At 36.9% G+C, this 19,025-nt stretch overlaps 1 protein-coding gene across 3 annotated transcripts in view; it reads right to left on the bottom strand.

Moving 5' to 3' along the window:
• Positions 1 to 3,337: 3,337 nt before the first annotated feature.
• KIF11 (kinesin family member 11) overlaps positions 3,338 to 19,025 on the bottom strand; it is a 50,080-nt gene continuing 34,392 nt past the window's right edge. For 2 of the 3 annotated variants that reach the window (XM_032609113.1, XM_032609114.1), the window contains 5 exons: positions 11,839 to 12,118; positions 9,208 to 9,430; positions 7,836 to 7,987; positions 6,820 to 6,936; positions 3,338 to 4,798 (listed from right to left, as the gene is read on the bottom strand). In XM_032609113.1, coding sequence (XP_032465004.1) covers positions 4,667 to 4,798; positions 6,820 to 6,936; positions 7,836 to 7,987; positions 9,208 to 9,430; positions 11,839 to 12,118 — 904 coding nt within the window. In that variant the 3' untranslated portion in view covers positions 3,338 to 4,666. The remainder of the gene's footprint in view (positions 4,799 to 6,819; positions 6,937 to 7,835; positions 7,988 to 9,207; positions 9,431 to 11,838; positions 12,119 to 19,025) is intronic. The other variant, XR_004346308.1, reaches the window with a different exon arrangement.

Raw genomic sequence — 19,025 nt, 5'->3', positions numbered from 1 at the left:
TGGGCTCAATCCCTGGTCGGGGAACTAAGATCCTGCAAGCTGCATGGTGTGGCCAAAAATAAATAAATAAAAGATCTTGTTTGGCAACTCAATTAGCTGTAATTTCTGTAATTTGTTTCTGTTGTCTTTTCTGTGGGTTTTTGGTCTGTCTCTTGGTATACTAGGTTATTTTTTAAAATTAATTAATTAATTTATGGCTGCATTGGGTCTTCGTTGCTGCGCACGCTTTCTCTAGTTGCAGTGAGTGGAAGCTACTCTTCGTCGCAGTGCGTGGGCTTCTCATTGTGGTGGCTTCTCTTGTTGCAGAGCACGGGCTCTAGGTGCTTGGGCTTCAGTAGTTGTGGCACATGGGCTTAGCTGCTCTGCAGCATGTGGAATCTTCCCGGAGCGGGGATCGAACGCGTGTCCCCTGCATTGGCAGAATTCTTAACCACTGTGCCACCAGGGAAGTCCCTAAAATAAATCATTTTAAAGTACATAATTCCGTGGCACTTTGTATATTCATAACGTTGTACAACCACCACATCTATCTAGTTCCAACTCATTTCCAACATCCCAAAAGAGAACTTGATATTCATTAAGCAGTCATTTCCTTTCCCTCAACTCAAAACAGCCTTGGCAACCACCAATCTGTTTCTATGAATTTACCTATTCTGGATATTTCATAGAAATGTAAACATACAATATATGAATTTCTACATCTGACTTTTTTCACACAGCATTATATTTTCAAGATTTATCCACACAGTAGCATGTATCAGTGCTTCATTCTTTTCTATGGCTGAGTAATAATCCATTATATGTATATAACGTATTTATCCATTCATATGTTGATGGACACTTGGATTGTTTATACCATTTAGCTCACAGTGCTAACATGAACATTTGTGTGGATAATTTTTTTCTTTTCTCTTGGGTAGATACCTAGGAGTAGAGTTGCTGGGTGAAATGGTGATTCTACATTTAACTTGTTTATGAACCACCAAACTTTTTAACCAGTGGCTGAACCACTTTACATTCCCACAGGCAATATATGAGGGTTCCCATTGAACAGCTTCACCGCGACTTGTCATTTTCTGTTTTTACTATAGCTATCCTTGTGGATGTAAAGTGATATCTCATTGTGGTTTTGATTTGCATTTTCCTGAAGACTACACTTGCTGCTTTCAAGATTCTGTCTTCAGTTTTAACAGTTTGTCTTGTGATCTCTTTGAGTTTATCCTGTTTGGATTTATTGAGCATCTTGGATGTGTAGATTTGAGTGTTTTAACAAATCTGAGAAGTTTTCAGCCATTATTTTGTCAAGTACTGTCTGCCTCTTTCTCTCTCTCCTATTCTTTTGGTACTCTTTTTGTAAATATTGGTGTGCTTCATTGTGCTCCACATGTCTCTTAAGTTCTACTTTTTCCTTCATTCTTTTCCCTTTTTGCTTCTTCAATTGGACAATTTCAATTGACCTAGCTTCAAGTTCACTGGCTTTCTACTGCCTGATCATATCTATATTGGAAGCCTCTAGTTATTTTTTTCATTTATCTTACTTTTCAGCTCCAACTTTGTATGGTTCCTTTTTATGGTTTCTTCACGGATATCCTCTATTTGTTGAGACATTTTCCTACTGGATTCCTTTAGCTCTTTCAGCATATGAGACAGTTGATTTAAAGTCCAAAGTTTGTGCTCCCTCAGGGATGGTTTATGTTCATTTCTTCTGTGAATGAGCCATACTTTCTTTGCATAATTCCTAGTTTTTGTTGAAAATGAACATTTGAATATTGTAATAGGGTAACTTTGGAAATCAGATTCTTCATGCTTCGGGGTTTGTTTTTGTTCCTTGCTGTGGGCTGTAGCAATTTATTTAGTGACTTTTCTAAACTATTCTTTTGTAAAGTCTCAATTCTTTGACTTACGTAGTCTCTAAAGACTTTTTTGCTTGTGTTCAGCTAGTGTGTTGACAGATTTTCTTGAATGCTAGTAGCCAAAAAATAAATATATAAAACAAGAATTAAAAGAAAAAAAAAAATCCTCCCAGTCTTTGTAGGTTGGTTGTGTTGGAGCACTCCTTTAAGTGCTTAGCTAGGTCATTTTAAATCAGCTTAGCCTTCACTTCCTGCTTGTCCTGAGCCTAGAGTTCAGCCAGCAGTGAACACTTACTTAGGTCTTCTCAGGTCTTTTCTAACCATGCAGCTTGGCCTAACTGATGGCTTTCTCAGCTCCCTAGTAAACACTGTTGTTTTTGAGTAGCCTAACTTCCCTAGGAAATTCTCTCCCAGTTTTTCCTCTCAGGCTTTAGGCACTCCTTTATTTACCTCAACTGTAATCCTTTGCCAAAGGTGGCAGCAGGTTGTTCATTTGCCTTACAATATTTCTGAGAAATACCTGCCATTTTTCCACCCTGAGTTCTGAGTTACATGAAACAAAGGAAAGTGCCTTGCTTCAGTCCTTCAGGTTGGCTTAGACAGGTTTCAACAAACAACTTTCTGAGATTAAGATCTCCTCTGCTCCTTCATGACCAGGGAACAGGGTCTCACTCTTTGAGAACGATGGGCTTCTGCATGTCTTTAAGACCACCACAGAGCTGGGAAGGGGAATGTAACAAGGGCAAGTAAAACACCAAAAAGCTTTCCTAGTTTTTAAGTTACTTTGTTCTTGATTCAACATTTGCTTCCAAGTTCTGACAAAATTGTTTCTGAATGTTTCTGCCTCTGAGGAGGAATGGGTCCTTGAAGCTACCTACTCTGTTTTTACTGAGGGTTATTTTTTGAGTCCTTGACATTGTATATTAAAATTTACAGGGCTTCCCTGGTGGCACGGTGGTTGGGAGTCCACCTGCCAATGCAAGGGGCGTGGGTCCATGCCCCGGACCGGAAGGATCCCACGTGCCACGGAGCGGCTGGGCCCGTGAGCCATGGCCGCTGGGCCTGCACGTCCAGAGGCTGTGCTCCGCAATGGGGGAGGCCATGACAGTGAGAGGCCCGCGTACAACAACAACAACAAAAATTTACAGAGCTAATTTAAGGCTCTGGATGTTAAAATTCTCCAGATTTATTTTTGCTTCTGTCAGGCCGTTCAACCAGTTGCATTAGCATTCCTAGATAACTTTAAAACTTAGGGAATGAGATGACTTAAAGCTGGACTTCAGGCCCTGTGAGGCCCAATCTGTTTTTCATTAATCTTACACTAAATCATAGCCCCTTCAAGTGCAACTGAAAGCCGGGATGTTTACCAAGGCCCTTCTTCCTTGCTGGTACTTCGGTAGAAGTTTATTTTAGGAATTTTAATACAACTGGCTTAACTCTGTAAACATACCCATTGTCAAATAAGAAATAATGAGACAAATAAGTTAATGTAGAAACCAAATTTATTAATCATGGATTTACTGAGGGTAGCTTATATTTTTAGATATTATCCATAGCTTATGTTGACATCTGATTTTGCAGAGAAATTATATGATCATTTTTATTAAGATAATTAGTACTCTGCAAGGCAAACTTAGTTCCCTGAAGTAGCAGATTTTCCAACTCTCCAACAGGGTTTGGTTTTACTTAGCTATCAGAATCAAATCTGAATTTATACACTTAAACTTGATGTGTGTAAAAAATTTATTCTTCACATATATTCCTTCTAAGTGCTCTGGTTCTTCATGCTGAAACATCCCAACTTCCAGAAATTTGGCTGCCAGATCAAAATTGTCAGGGCCCTTCTAATAAGGGTTAAGATTTCAAGAGCGAAAAATATATACACACATATTTTATTATATACAAAGAATAACAAAAAGTTTTACCAGGTAAACAAAAGAATATAAATGATAGTCATAATTAATAGCTTCAAAAAGCACTTAAACACTTTGACCTTTTGCACAAGATACAGGCTTCAAAATAGGGTCACATAGCCATTAATCAGAACTCCAGGTAGTTCTCTCATAATAGCAATCTATATTCTGGAGAAGATGGCTTTTTATGAACTCTGTGGGGACTAATGTGTTAGGCCTCATAAAGGAATGAAATGCTTTCATATCTAGGGGGAAACAAATTAAAATATTGAAGGAAGGGATACTTCTAGGGTTGTGTTTATTGTTGACAGCAGTTTTAGAGATAACCACAGCAAAGTGTAAAAGATTTCTAGGTAAAATTCTGGCTATCCCATAATAATAATGGATACCATTTTGTAGCTCTACAAATGGTTTGGTGACAAAAAAAGGGAGAAAGTTTGCTGAGAAGGCAGAATGAAACAGTCTAGGGAAGGAGGTAAGCAAATATAAACATAATTAAATCATACAAAGAAAAGAAAGGATATGGTCCTTCCTAAAACCATGCGCTGGTGATATTTACCTATATAAGTTCAAGCCTAAAAGAACACTGCAGCTTCTATATATCTGCTATTTAGTAATATACTAGAAAAATATTTTTCATTTGTTATGAAAGAGCTATTTTATATCAAAAGCTAGAAATACATATTTACTCAATGCAAATCCCAAATGAAACCCAACTTAATATACAGTAAACTACAGCAATGACAGAAAACATGGGTAGATAATAAATTCAACTAAATTTACAGTACTGCCTTGATATTTTCTACTCATTTTTAATCTATACACAAGGCTCAAGTTCTGGGGTTACAGGTTTTATTTTTCATTTTTCTTAGAAAGTAAAATTACCAGTCCTCAAGTTAACTAAAAATTGTTCTGGGCTCGTAGAGGTAATCTGCTCTTCGTAACAGATTGCTCTATAGTTTCTTCTACTTTAGACCTCTCCAGCGGATTAATGCCTCTGTTTTCTTTATCTTTTCCATGTGATTTTTTATGCTGTGGATTTAAGGGGGAAAATTAAGTCAATATAAAGTAACATCTGATACATGTTAATCATATTCTATTTTCAAAGTTCTCTGGTTTATAGGCAAGAAATTAGGTGTGGAAAACTTCAGAAAACACTCAGCACAAATTTGAGCCAACAATTTGGCAAGTAGAAATGAATGCCTTCTTCATTTTATCACCAAGAGGGGGATGAAAGAAATATTAATTTTCTGTATGATTTTCCAAGGAATAATTACACATTTTACTGTAGGGCAATGGTTCTCAGTAGGGAGATTTTGCACCCCAGGGGACATTTGGTACTGTCTGGAGACATTTTTGGTTGTTACAACTAGGTGGTTGCTACTGGCTTCTAGTGGACAAAAGCCAGGGAAGCTGCTAAACATAATACATAGGACAGGTCACCACAACAAAGAATTATCCAGCTCAAAATGTCAATAGTGTGGCTGCTAGAAATCTTGCTCTCGGGAAACAAAGATTTGTTATTGTACAAAAATGGTAATTCTGGGAATTCTCTGGCGGTCCAGTGGTGAGGAGTCCGTGCTGTCACTGTTGAGGGCCTGGGTTCAATCCCTGGTCAGGGAACTAAGATCCTACAAGAGGTGCAGTGTGGGTGAAAAAAAAAAAAAAAAGGCAATTCTATTTTAAGCACAGAATCTGATATACAGGGTACCTCAAGGCACTTTTTATTTAAGTTGTATCTTATCTTTTAAAAAACTTATTTCATATTTCTCATTTGGAAATATTTCATTGGAATCCTTGTACTTGCCCTTAGAGAGGCTTTAAGTAAACTGACGACTTTCATTGTAGACCCACTCATCAATTCTTAGACAAATCATAAACCAACTTTAAAGCTTTTAACCCAGAAAATTTCCCCATATCAGACTGCTATCAGAGTAAAAATAATTTCTGGACTTCAGCTAAAGGTCTAAAATCCAATCCCAAGTCTTTTCTGGTACTATAGGAACTTCTTTGCCATAGCCGAACCACTAAGCCTGGCCTTCAAAACATCATAAACTTTAATAACGAAAGGATTTCCAAACAGGGATTAAGTAGTCACTGAGGTTCCCTTCTCTTAACTTTCCCCCTTTTCTTAACTTTATAAGATAGAAGAGAGGGTCAATAAATAGAAAGAAATATATCTAGAGTTTTCTAATAGTAAAGAATGAAGCAAAAGGTAGGAAGACTTTGGAGATAAAACTGCCTTGATGCAGACAGAGAGGAATTTAATAAAATCTGAACTAGAAGTTTTAACAGCTTAAATCAGGGATGGAGAATCTTTAGATCTTGGTGGAAAGACCTGCAGGTCTATTAAAGACAGGTACAAGCATATACATATCAGAAGCAGTGCTTCAACTATAAAATGTAGACATCAATGTCCTATGTAAGTAAGGAAATCCTTACCTCACAGACTGTCTAGGCTCATGACTTCAAATTAGTGGGAAAGATGTAGATAGTTTACAGTGCCATACTCCCAACAGTGATGAAAAGGTGATAGGAGAGGGCATGGGATTTAAACACACAAGATCAAGGCAGGAGGCTACGTGGGGGAATAGTGAATAGGAGAAAAGCCTCAAGTTGGAGAATCAGTCATTTAACAGAGAGGCATTCAGTCTCTCAATCTTTTAAACTTCTTAGCCTTCAAAGTCTGATCATAGACAGAGACAGGCTCCAGGACTTCCATGTCAAAGGTGGAGGGAAGAGAAAAATGACTGTTTTTAGTATCATTCTGAGTATGTAGGAAGCAGAAAAGGGATAAATATAACAGCAGAATATTACCAGCTAAGGATGGCATTAAGTCATATTTTGCCTTTATTTATCCTACCAAAAACCCCTCATCGATTATCATACTTGTGTAAATAATTTAAATCAGAAAAGTTAACAAGCCATCCCAAAGGAATGACTGAAATATTTTTTCTATTCCACCCACCAAGAGTAATGCCTTTATACTGAATAGCAAATGACTGACTTACATCAGATGTGGAAAGGTTATCTGATAGGATATAATCAGGTACCTGGAAAAACGGAACCCCACAACTTGATGAACAATCCAAACTAGTGTCTACAGATGGCTCTTGACTTAGAGGTTCTTCAACAGTGTGCACCAGAACTGCCTTTTCTTCATCCAAGTCCTAAAATAAGAAGCTGATGAGTGATTAAGTCCCAGGGCTTAAAAACCTTCACACAAGTAAAGGCAGTTTTCTTCTTTGAAAATAACACAATGTCCATTACATAAAAGTTAAACCTCAACAAAATCAGTAGGAAGTCTACAAAGTAATGAAAATAATTCCTATTATGTTTTCATATAGAGAAGTACCTATAATAAAATGTTAAATATGGTAATCTCAGAATAAAGAGATTACAGTTTATTTTTTACCTTCTTTGTTACTCTCCAATTTCCCAACTTTTCTATAATCACTATAGTTAAGGGCACAAATTGTGGAGGTAGGTTCTAATTCCAGCTCCATCCTTGTGACTTAGGACAAGGTAATTCTTAGTTTCCTCACCTTTTAAAATGGGGATAGTACTAGCATTCACCTTATAGAGTTATTGAGACAATTGAGTAAATATATATGTAAAGTGTTTAGAACAGTGTCGGGCACATAATCAGCATAACATAAACATTGTCTATTATAATTATCTCTAAGTCTAATCATAAAAAATGGCCCAATTAAAAGAAACAGGCTTAGCAGTCAACTATCCTTAATGAGACAGGGTAGGACTCAAGGGCAAAGAATAAAATTCTTCTCGTGAAGATGATGACATCAAGAGTTTATGGGAGGGACTTCCCTGGTGGTGCAGTGATAAGACTCCACACTCCCAATGCAGGGGGCCCGGGTTCGACCCCTGGTCAGGGAACTAGATCCCACACGCATGCCGCATCTAGGGAGCCCACGAGCCGCAACTAAGGAGGCTGCCTGCCGCAGCTAAGACCTGGCACAACCTAAATAAATAAATTAATTTTTTTTTTTTTTTTTTTAAAGAGTTCATGGGAGAGTTCTAAAATTATGATGCCTAAAATAAATTTTACCTGACTGGTCTCTTCTTTGTTGTTTTCTGAACAGTTTAGCATCATTAACAGCTCAGGCTGTTTCCTTTTCAACTGATCAAGGAGCTGTTCACGTGGCTGGGTTCTCACCAGTGCTGATGGGTATAAATAATTTTTCCTCTGTGGTGTCATACCTTTAGTAGACATAATATAAGTGGTAAAAATTGAAGTGTGGGATATGAGTAAGGTATTTTCTTTAATGCTAGAACTTATACCTCCCAATAAGTCTTTGTCTTCCAAAAACAGAACCATTGCCACATATGAGAATCAGTCTTGCTATCTGTCAGGCATATGTTGCTTAAAATATTTCCTAACTTGACAACTGATCTTAAATAGACTCAACCATTTTCAAGATTCCACCTACACCAAAACATGAAATTTTCCATCTCTGAGCACGTATAGATGTATTGTGGGCTCTAAAACGATTCAGAGTGCTATGAGGAATGGCAGCATGATCAGTTTGACAGGGATAATCATTTCACTAAATTTGGTGGTAGCTAAATATTAACCAGTTACATTTCTTTATAGTAACTCATGCTCTCATAATTTACACAGGCACTTGCCTTTTCACTTAATATTTATATTCCTAATTTCATTGAAAAGTGGACAATAAATATCAAGAGTCTTGGGGAAAAAAAACTGACATCCTTTAGTGCCATCCTCTTTTATAATTGCTAAAAAAAAAAAAGCTTTGAAGTGTAATTTACACACCACAAAATTCACTCAGTGATTTTTACTAAACTTACGGGGTGTGCAACCCCTACCACAATCTAATGAATAACTCAATTACTCATCCTGTGTGAAACAGTTTGTTACACCTTCTTTCATGAAGGCATCCCTGAATCATTATAGCCTACACTGATCCTTGCCATCTCTGACCTCCCAAAACGGTAATTCCTAAATGCCAATCTAACAGTCATGACAAAATGAGAAGTACACATAAGAAAATGCGCAATGTGGTAAGCTCTGCATTAAACTAGATTTATTTAATTACATTCCTCCACTATTTTTGGTATTAAAATGTCCTTTTATAAACAGTGCTAGATAGATGGTTGTTTTTCTTTTTATTTGCTTTTAAAATGTGCTCTCTTAACCAAAGCCAGTTCCCTGAATGTTTGTAAACTTTTACTGAATTATGATGCCCAAGTGTTTGGGCGTATATGTCATATGCATCATTTAATGCTTGATCAAAGCTATTTTGGGGTTCTAATTTTTCCATATTTGAGTTGATCAGAGTGAGATGGCAAATTCCTATCAGGCAATGGCAGGACCTTGTTTTTCTGAACATCTAGCACTGTATACAGTTGAATTCAACTTCAAAAAATTTAACAATTCCATTTCCCTTTTAAAGTACCTGTTGGGATATCCAGTTTCAGATCCTGCTGCAGAAAGCAATTAAGCTTAGTCAAACCAATTTTTACGGTTTTATTAAGTTCTTGACTTTGTGTCATTAATTCTTCTTCATCAATAGTTATCTGACCAAGAAGAATGTTATGCTGGTTCTCATTAGCTGCTTTATGTCCAATTAATTTTTCAGTAATCTCTGAACCTGAAGCCTCACAATCTTGTTGTACAACCTGTAAATGATGCAAATGAGACTTCATTATTAAAATCAAAGTTGTCAGTGCTTTATGCAATATTTAACTTCTCCTTACCTTGAAATTTTCCATAATAAAAGTTTTAGAAACTGCAAAAGTAGAAATAATAATAATAACCCCTTTATATTCACTCCCCAGCCTCAACATTTATTACTACATGGGATATAGATCAAACAAGATTGGCCACTTACTCCTGCTCTGCACCAGGATTATTTTGAAGCAAACCTTATATCATTTCATCCATTTACTTCAGCATACTTCTCTAAGAGTTAAGAGCTTCTTAAGACCACTCTCACTTCTAAAAAATTTAACATTGATTTCTTTATATCAAATGTCTAGTCAGTGTTCAAATTTCACCAATTGTCTGTTTTTCAGACTTGTTTTGTTTGAATCAGAATTCATCATTATATTTGGCTGATATGTCTTAATTGACTATATAATTTATCATCCAAACTGAGATATTCTCAGAGTAAAAAGGGCCATTAATAGTAATAACCCCAGTGCAATAGATATAAACAAGGACTATCCCAGGAAAACCGGGGCTTAAGGCCCTCTAGTCTTAACTCCTTCTTGATATAAGTTATCCTTCCTCATATTTTTCTCCTTGAAAAAAATTTTCATTGAAGAAACCAGGTCTTTGTGCTCTACTGAATATCTCAATTTCTGGATTTTGTCAATTGCATCTCTAAGCTGTTATTTTCACATGTTCATCTGTCCTCTGTATTTTCTACAAATTAGTTAGATCTAAAGGCTTGATCTAAATAAGGTTTTAACTTTTGGGCAAGAATATTTCATAGGTGGTACTGAAAGCACATAATGCCTGGTCGTGTCTCTCACATTAGGATTAATCAGTGTGGGGAACCCCCTGGTGGTCCAGTGGTTATAGGACTCCATGCTTTCACTACCGAGGCCCTGGGTTCAATCCCTGGTCGGGGAAATAAAATCCCAAAAAAGAAGACTAATCTGTGTGTTAGAGTGCGGTCACCCTCTTAATTATAAACATCTCCTTCAGCTTTTGATCAAATGGTGTAAGCAGTCATTAATGTCCACAGGGATTATTTCACTAAGGGTTGCAAAATTGTGATAACCTAATTCTGTCATTTCTTCTGCATTTTATTAGCTGGGATTCTTCTTTGAAACAGTTTTCTTCATCCATTACCCTGTTGAACCAAGACAGAGTTCTTTCAGGAAAGACAGATGGATGCTCAATTGTTTCCCTTTATTTACCACTTCTCAGAATCATTTCTTGCTTCCCTAGCGTGATCCAAAGGAGATTAATGAAATTTTTATGAATTCATCAATTTTAACATATTTGACACATCTTAATCTATTGTAGCAATTACTCTTTTTGATGCTCAAATTGTACCACCTTTAAACAGGGGAGTGTCATCAAGTTGGCTCCTAAGTCTTTCTGACACAGCCCCACTAATCTTTAACAGCTTCCTCACTTTCTGGTATGACAAGATCTGTAGGCTCATCTGGTACACTTCCTGCTCCAAACCTGAAATTACCTATTTCTCCATTAGTCATGGTTCCTTTTAGTGAAAATAGCTTATATAGCTTAAAATACTTAAATTCTTTTACCTAATTCCTGAGAATATTAGTGAAATCATTTTATTGCACAGAAGAAAAACCAAGCCACAAAGGGCTCATGCAAGTGTTAAGTTCAAGCAAACCCACAAATCTATCAGATATCTTCTGAGTAACCAGAACAATATCCAAAATAATTAAAGCAATAACAGGTTTGAATGTACCTGGAAAAAAGTAAAAAGCATACATAGGTGAAAAGTATTATATATCAAAAGATGGGGTGCTCTTAACTGAAGGAACTAACAAGTCAAAAACCACAGATAGATATAGGACAGATCAGATAAATGTTAAATAATTTGAAGATCTAGGAAACATATGTGAAACAAGATCATATATAAGCATACCAACTGTTACACTTAAAATTTTAAGTCATTAATTATATTTTAGGGGCTTCCCTGGTGGCGCAGTGGTTAAGAATCCGCCTGCCAGTGCAGGGGACACGGGTTTGAGCCCTGGGCCGGGAAGATCCCACATGTCGTGGAGCAACTAAGCCCTTGCGCCACAACTACTGAGCCTGCGCTCTAGAGTCCGTGAGCCACAACTACTGAAGCTCGCGCTCCACAACAAGAGACACCACCACAATGAGAAGCCTGCGCACCGCAACGAAGAGTAGCCCCCGCTCGCTGCAACTAGAGAAAGCCTGCGTGCAGCATCGAAGACCCAATGCAGCAAAACAAAAACAAAAACATTATACTTTAATATATCATGTGTTTTGAAACCAATTCTTAGCCAAGAATATTTAATTTTCTGATAATCACTATTCTCCCCAAAGGAGGTTCCAGTTATAAAGTTATTACCTTCAATAAATTCTGAAGTTCCTCTTCCCTTTTATTTAAGCAAGATACCCACTGTTCAGAAAAATAAAGTGTGCTTGTGTTCAGAGCCTCACATCTCTGTTCAGTCTCTTGAGATATTATTTCAAGGTTGCTACTGAGTTTATCACAGTGTTTCTCAGACTCTTCAACCAGTTTTGTACCTTCCTGGTTAAAATGTCTGAGTTCCGCTGACAAGTCATCAAAATCAGCACCAAATTTTTCACTGTGAGAAATTGTTTTGCTGATTATATCTTTAGATTTCCTATAGGAAAAGAGAATAACACTGTTAACTTGAAAAACTAAGACTCAAAGGATACATAACTTGCCCAAGATCACACAGCTCAAAAATGGCACATTCAAACCTAAGCAGTCTAATTCCAGAGCCCAAGCCCTTAATTGTCTTTTCACAGCAGACTGACATCACATCTACAACTAAATGACCTTTGAAAATATCTCTTTTCTTATAAAACTTTTTCCAGATATGACACTTTACTTTGTACCTCTTAGAATATTAACTATATGGCTATTAAAATGAACTCTGCCCATGTGTTTTACTCCTCCTACTAGATTATGGTACTTAAGGACACCTCCTACAGCCTCTAGCCTCTAGTTTAGTCCCTAAACTGTCCACAATCAGTTAGTTATTCTGTTCTTACGCAGTTTTGCCTTGCCTATGATACAAAATAAATCATAAAAATTATAAATATTATAAAACAAAGTCAACTATAAAGGTACCTAATAATTAAAAGAAAATTATATTGGGGTGAGACAAACTATACATATAGCACACATAGTACAATGTAACATAACCCTAATATAAAACTAACATCAAAATATACATTTAAAATTCATTGATGGGGCTTCCCTGGTGGCACAGTGGTTGAGAGTCTGCCTGCCGATGCAGGGAACATGGGTCCATGCCCTGGTCCAGGAAGATCCCACATGCCACGGAGCGGCTGGGCCCGTGAGCCATGGCCGCTGAGCCTGCGCATCCAGAGCCTGTGCTCCGCAATGGGAGAGGCCACAACAGAGAGAGGCACACGTACCGCAAAAAAAAAAATTCATTGATGGCTTCCTTCTCTCAGTAAAGTTCCCTGTAATAGCATTCAAAGTCATCTCACAGGAGCAGAGTTAAACTTTGGGGAATGAAGGTTACCTTCTACTACCACTAGATGGTACACCATGTGAGCAAATCACATGAGGAAGCAAATGTGCTGAAAGCTGAAGTTCAACTACAAATTAAGTGAAAATAATTGAAAAAGGAAAAGAAAATTAAGTGATAAGCTTGGAGGCTATCAACACAAATCTATCCCCTCAAGGAATCAAAACCCACTAGGAATAAAAGAAACACTTTCTAGATTAAGAATCTAGAAAGAAGAATTCAGAGTGGAAACATGATATAATGAATAGGACCAACAACAGGATTGAAAAACAGATGATAGGAGTTAGGTAGTAGGATAGGTGATAGCCAGAATTCTAGAGCAGAATCATTCAGTAGAAATATAATGTAAGCCACATATGTAATTTAAAAATTTCTAGAAGCCATACTGAAAAAGAAAATAATCAGAGTAACAATGTATTGGGTAAATATAGCATATGTAGAAGTAAAATACATGAAAACAATGCATAAGAGACAGGAAGGAGGAATTGGGAATATACTGTTAAGGTCCTTCCATTACACATGAAACAGCAAATTATTTGAAGGTGGATTAAAATTATTTTAAAATATATATTATTAATCCTAGAAAAAACAGTTTAAAAAAGTAATTCTAAAAGTATAAATGATAAGTCAATGGGAGAGATAAAATGAAAACATAAAAATGCTCAACTTAAATTAAGAAAGGAAAAAGGAAACAAAGCACAAACGATGCAACAAATAGAAAACAAAATGGTACACTTTAAGCCAACTATATCAATACTTTAAATGAGAATGGTCTAAACACACAGATAAAAGCCATACATCGTGAAATTCGATAAAAGATCAAGACCCAATTATACGTTGTCTATAAGAAATCCACTTTAAATATAAAGACTTACGCCAAGGGACTTCTCTGGTGGCACAGTGGTTAAGAATCCGCCTGCCAGTGCAGGAGACATGGGTTTGAGCCCTGGTCTGGGAAGATCCCACATGCCACAGAGCAACTAAGCCCATGCACCACAACTACTGAGCCTGTGCTCTAGAGCCCGCGAGCCAAAACTACTGAAGCCCTTGCACCTAGAGCCCCTGCTCCGCAACAAGAGAAGCCACCGCAGTGAGAAGCCCCTGCTCACCGCAACTGGAGAAAACCTGTGTGCAGCAACAAAGACACAACACAGCCAAAAATTAAAAAATAATAATAAAAAAAGACTTACGCCAAAATTAAAGGAATGGAGAAAGTTATATTATGCAAGTAGCAATCAAGGGAAAACTGAAATTTTTGTATTAATTTCAGACAAAGTAGATTTCAGAATAAGGAAAATTTTCAAGGATAAAAAGGGACATTACATAATGATAAAAGGGTCAATTATCAGAGATGTATCAACCCTAATGTGTATACATCTAACAACAAAGCATCACTTATATGACGCAAAAACTGACAGAATTGAAATGAGAAATAGAGAAATCTACAATTATAGTGGGAGATCTCAACACCCCTCTATTAGTAATTGATAGAATAAGTAAACAGAAACTCAGTAAGGATACAGGTGACCTGAACAGCACTACCAATTAACTTGACCTAACTGATGTGTTTAGAACACTTCATCCATCAAAAGCAGAATACATATTTTTCACATATGCGTAGCATAGGAACGAAGCATGCCAGAATAAAACTGCTAATGTTCTGAAAATTAAATTGTTATTGGAACCACAGCCCAAAAAAGTGGCCCAGGACCTGCTTACTTAAAAAAGACTTAAATAGGATTCTGAACCTCCTAACATAATAGTCAAAATGTTCAAGATACAATTAAAAACCATTCCAGAAAATCACAACTTGAATGAATAAAGATAACAGGTACCAACACTGAGAAATTGCAGGGGAAGGAACATGCCCAAACTTATTCTATGAGGCCACCATCACCCTGATACCAAAACCAGACAAAGATACTACAAAAAAAAGAAAATTACAGACCAATATCACTGATGAATATAGATGCAAAAATCCTCAACAAAATACTAGCAAACAGAATCCAACAACACATTAAAAGGATCATACACCATGATCAAGTGGGATTTATCCCAAGGATGCAAGGATTCTTCAATATACGCAAACCAATCAATGTGATACACGATATTAACAAACTGAAGAATAAAAACCATATGATCATCTCAATAGATGCAGAAAAAGCTTTTGACAAAATTCAACACCCATTTATGATAAAAACTCTCCAGAGAGTGGGCATAGAGGGAACTTACCTCAACATAATAAAGGCCATATATGACAATACCACAGCAAACACCATTCTCAATGGTGAAAAACTGAAAGCATTTCCTCTAAGATGTGGAACAAGACAAGAAGTCCACTCTCACCACTATTATTCAACATAGTTTTGGAAGTCCTAGCCTCGGAAATCAGAGAAGAGAAGGAATACAAATTGTAAAAGAAGTAACACTGTCACTGTTTGCAGATGACATGATACTATACATAGAGAATCCTAAAAACGCCACCAGAAAACTACTAGAGTTAATCAATGAATTTGGTAAAGGTGCAGGATACAAAATTAATGCACAGAAATCTCTTGCATTCCTATACACTAATGATGAAAAATCTGAAAGAGAAATTAAGGAAACACTCCCATTTACCACTGCAGCAAAAAGAATAAAATACCTAGGAATAAAACTACCTAGGGAGACAAAAGACCTGTATGCATAAAACTATAAGACACTGATGAAAGAAATTAAAGATGATACAAACAGATGGAGAGATATATCATGTTTTTGAACTGGAAGAATCAATATTGTTAAAATGACTCTACTACCCAAAGCAATCTACAGATTCAATGCAATCCCTATCAAATTACCAATGGCACTTTTTACAGAACTAGAACAAAAAATCTTAAAATTTGTACGGAGACACAAAAGACCCTGAATAGCCAAAGCAGTCCTGAGGGGAAAAAAATGGAGCGGGAGGAATCAGACTCCCTGACTTCAGACTATACAACAAAGCTACAGTAATCAAGACAATACAGTACTGGCACAAAACAGAAACATAGCTCAATGGAACAAGATAGAAAGCCCAGAGATAAACCCACGCACCTTTGGTCAACTAATCTATGACAAAGGAGGCAAGGATATACAATGGAGAAAAGACAGTCTCTTCAATAAGTGGTGCTGGGAAAACTGGACAGCTACATGTAAAAGAATGAAATTAGAACACTCCCTAACACCATACACAAAAATAAACTCAAAATGGACTCAAGACCTAAATGTAAGACCGGACACTATAAAACTCTTAGAGGAAAACATAGGAAGAACACTCTCTGACATAAATCACAGCAAGATCTTTTTTGATCCACCTCCTAGAGTAATGGAAATAAGAACAAAAATAAAGAAATGGGACCTAATGAAACTTCAATGCTTTTGCACAGCCAAGGAAACCATAAACAAGACGAAAAGACAACCCTCAGAATGGGAGAAAATATTTGCAAATGAATCAATGGACAAAGGATTAATCTGCAATATATATAAACAGGTCATGCAGCTCAATATTAAAAAACAACCCAATCCAAAATTGGTCAGAAGACCTAAATAGACATTTCTCAAAGAAGACTTACAGATGGCCAAGAAGCACATGAAAAGCTACTCAACATCACTAGTTACTAGAGAAATGCAAATCAAAACTACAATGAGGTATCACCTCACACCAGTTAGAATGGGCATCATCAGAAAACTTACAAACAACAAATGCTGGAGAGGGTGTGGACAAAAGGGAACCCTCTTGCACTGTTGGTGGGAATATAAATTGATACAGCCACTATGGAGAACAGTATGGAGGTTCCTTAAAAAACTAAAAATAGAATTACCATATGATCCAGCAATCCCACTACTGGGCATATACCCAGAGAAAACCATAATTCAAAAAGATACATGCACCCCAATATTCATTGCAGCACTATTTACAACAGCCAGGTCATGGAAGCAACCTAAATGCCCATCGACAGACAAATGGATAAAGAAGTTGTGGTACACGTATACAATGGAATATTACTCAGCCATAGAAAGGAATGAAATTGGGTCATTTGTTAAGACGTGGATGGATCTAGAGACTGTCATACAGAGTGTAGTAAGTCAGAAAGAGAAAAACAAATATCGTATATTAATGCATGTATGTAGAACCTAGAAAAATGGTACAGATGAACTGGTTTGCTGGGCAGAAGTTGAGACACAGATGTAGAGAACAAATGTATGGACACCAAGGGGGGAAAGCCATGGGGGGTTGGGGATGGTGGTGTGATGAATTGGGCGATTTGCATTGAAATGTATACACTGAGATGTTTATAAAATTGATGACTAATAAGAACCTGCTGTATGAAAAATTAAATAAAATAAAAATTAAAAAAAAAAAAAACGCACATCGAAAGGAAATTCCCTTGCGGTCCAGTGGTTAAGATTCCATGCTCTCACTGCCAAGGGCCTGGGTTCAATCCATGGTTGGGAAACTAAGATCCCACAGCCTGCGAGGTACAGCCAAAAAAAAAAAGAAAACACATCTAAAAATAAATAAGAAAGAATCTTAACAAAGAAATAGAAGAGATTTAAGAAAAAAGAAGCAAATGAAAATTATAAACTGAAAAAACCAGTAACTGAAATAAAACACCTCACTGAATGGGTTCAATATTAGGTTAGAGATGACAAAGGAAGGGTCAGTGGACATAAAGACAAAGATAGATTACAGGATTTACTCAATCAATCAACGAAGAGAAAATAGACTAGTATCTATCGCCTCAGAGACCTATGGGACCATAATAAAAGATCTAACATTTGTGTCATCATAGTTCTAGAAGCAGAGGAGAAAAATATAGGGCTGAAAAAATGTTCAAAGAAATAATGAAGGGAGTTCCCTGGTGGTCCAGTGGTTAGGACTCAGTGCTTTCACTGCTGTGGCCCGGGTTAAATCCCTGGTTAGGGAACTAAGATCCCACAAGCCAAGCAGTGCCACCAAAAAACAGGAAAACAATTCTTGGTTTAAAAAAAAAAAAGAAAAGAAAGAATGGATGAAAATTTACAAGTTTGGTGAAAGGCATAAGTCTACATATTCAAGAAGCTGAGCAAACCCATATTGGATTAACACAAAGAAATACATAAGAAGACACAATACAGGGGCTTCCCTGGTGGCGCAGTGGTTGAGAGTCTGCCTGCCGAGGCAGGGGACATGGGTTCCTGCCCCAGTCTGGGAAGATTCCACATGCCGTGGAGTGGCTGGGCCCATGAGCCATGGCTGCTGAGCCTGCGTGTCTGGAGCCTGTGCTCCGCAACAGGAGAGGCCACAACAGTGAGAGGCCTGTGTACCGCATAAAAAAAAAAAAGACACAATATAATCAAACTTCTAAAAACTAAGGACAAAGAAAAAATGTTGAAAGCAGCTACAGAGAAACTGCCTATAGGTGAACAATCATTTGAATGACATGGATTCAAATGACTGGATTTCTCATCTCATGGAGAACAAAAGGAAATGAAACAACATATTCCACATGCTGAAAGAAAAGACCTGTCAACCCGGAATTCTTTAGCCAGTGAAAATATTTTTCAGGAATAAAAGGAAAGTCAAGATATTCTCAGACAGAGGAAAATAGCATTTGTGGCCAGCAGACCTGTTTGGAACTTCAGAAAGGAACAATTTAATGGGCAAAAATAGGGGTAAATATCAGAATACCCTTATCCTCATTAGTTTAGAATATCTATAGGCAAAAAACTGAATCTTGACAAACCCCATACCTTATACAAAAAATTAAAAATAGATCATGTCTTTAAATCTTACATAAAACTATAAAATTTCTAAAAGAAAACATAAGGCTGATCGGAATATATGATAAGGATGTGAGACAGGCAAGCAATGAGGCTATAAAGCAACACTAAACACTAGTGCAGGAATCAGTTTTCCTTAAAAACTTTTTCTTAGAAATCCAGATAGCAAATATTTTAGGTTTACAGGTATATAGTCTTTGACGTAACCTTTGCAGTGCAAAGGCAG

Source organism: Phocoena sinus, chromosome 16 (assembly GCF_008692025.1).
Source record: "Phocoena sinus isolate mPhoSin1 chromosome 16, mPhoSin1.pri, whole genome shotgun sequence".
NCBI lineage: Eukaryota > Metazoa > Chordata > Mammalia > Artiodactyla > Phocoenidae > Phocoena > Phocoena sinus.
This window is presented reverse-complemented; position numbering and strand designations above follow the sequence as displayed.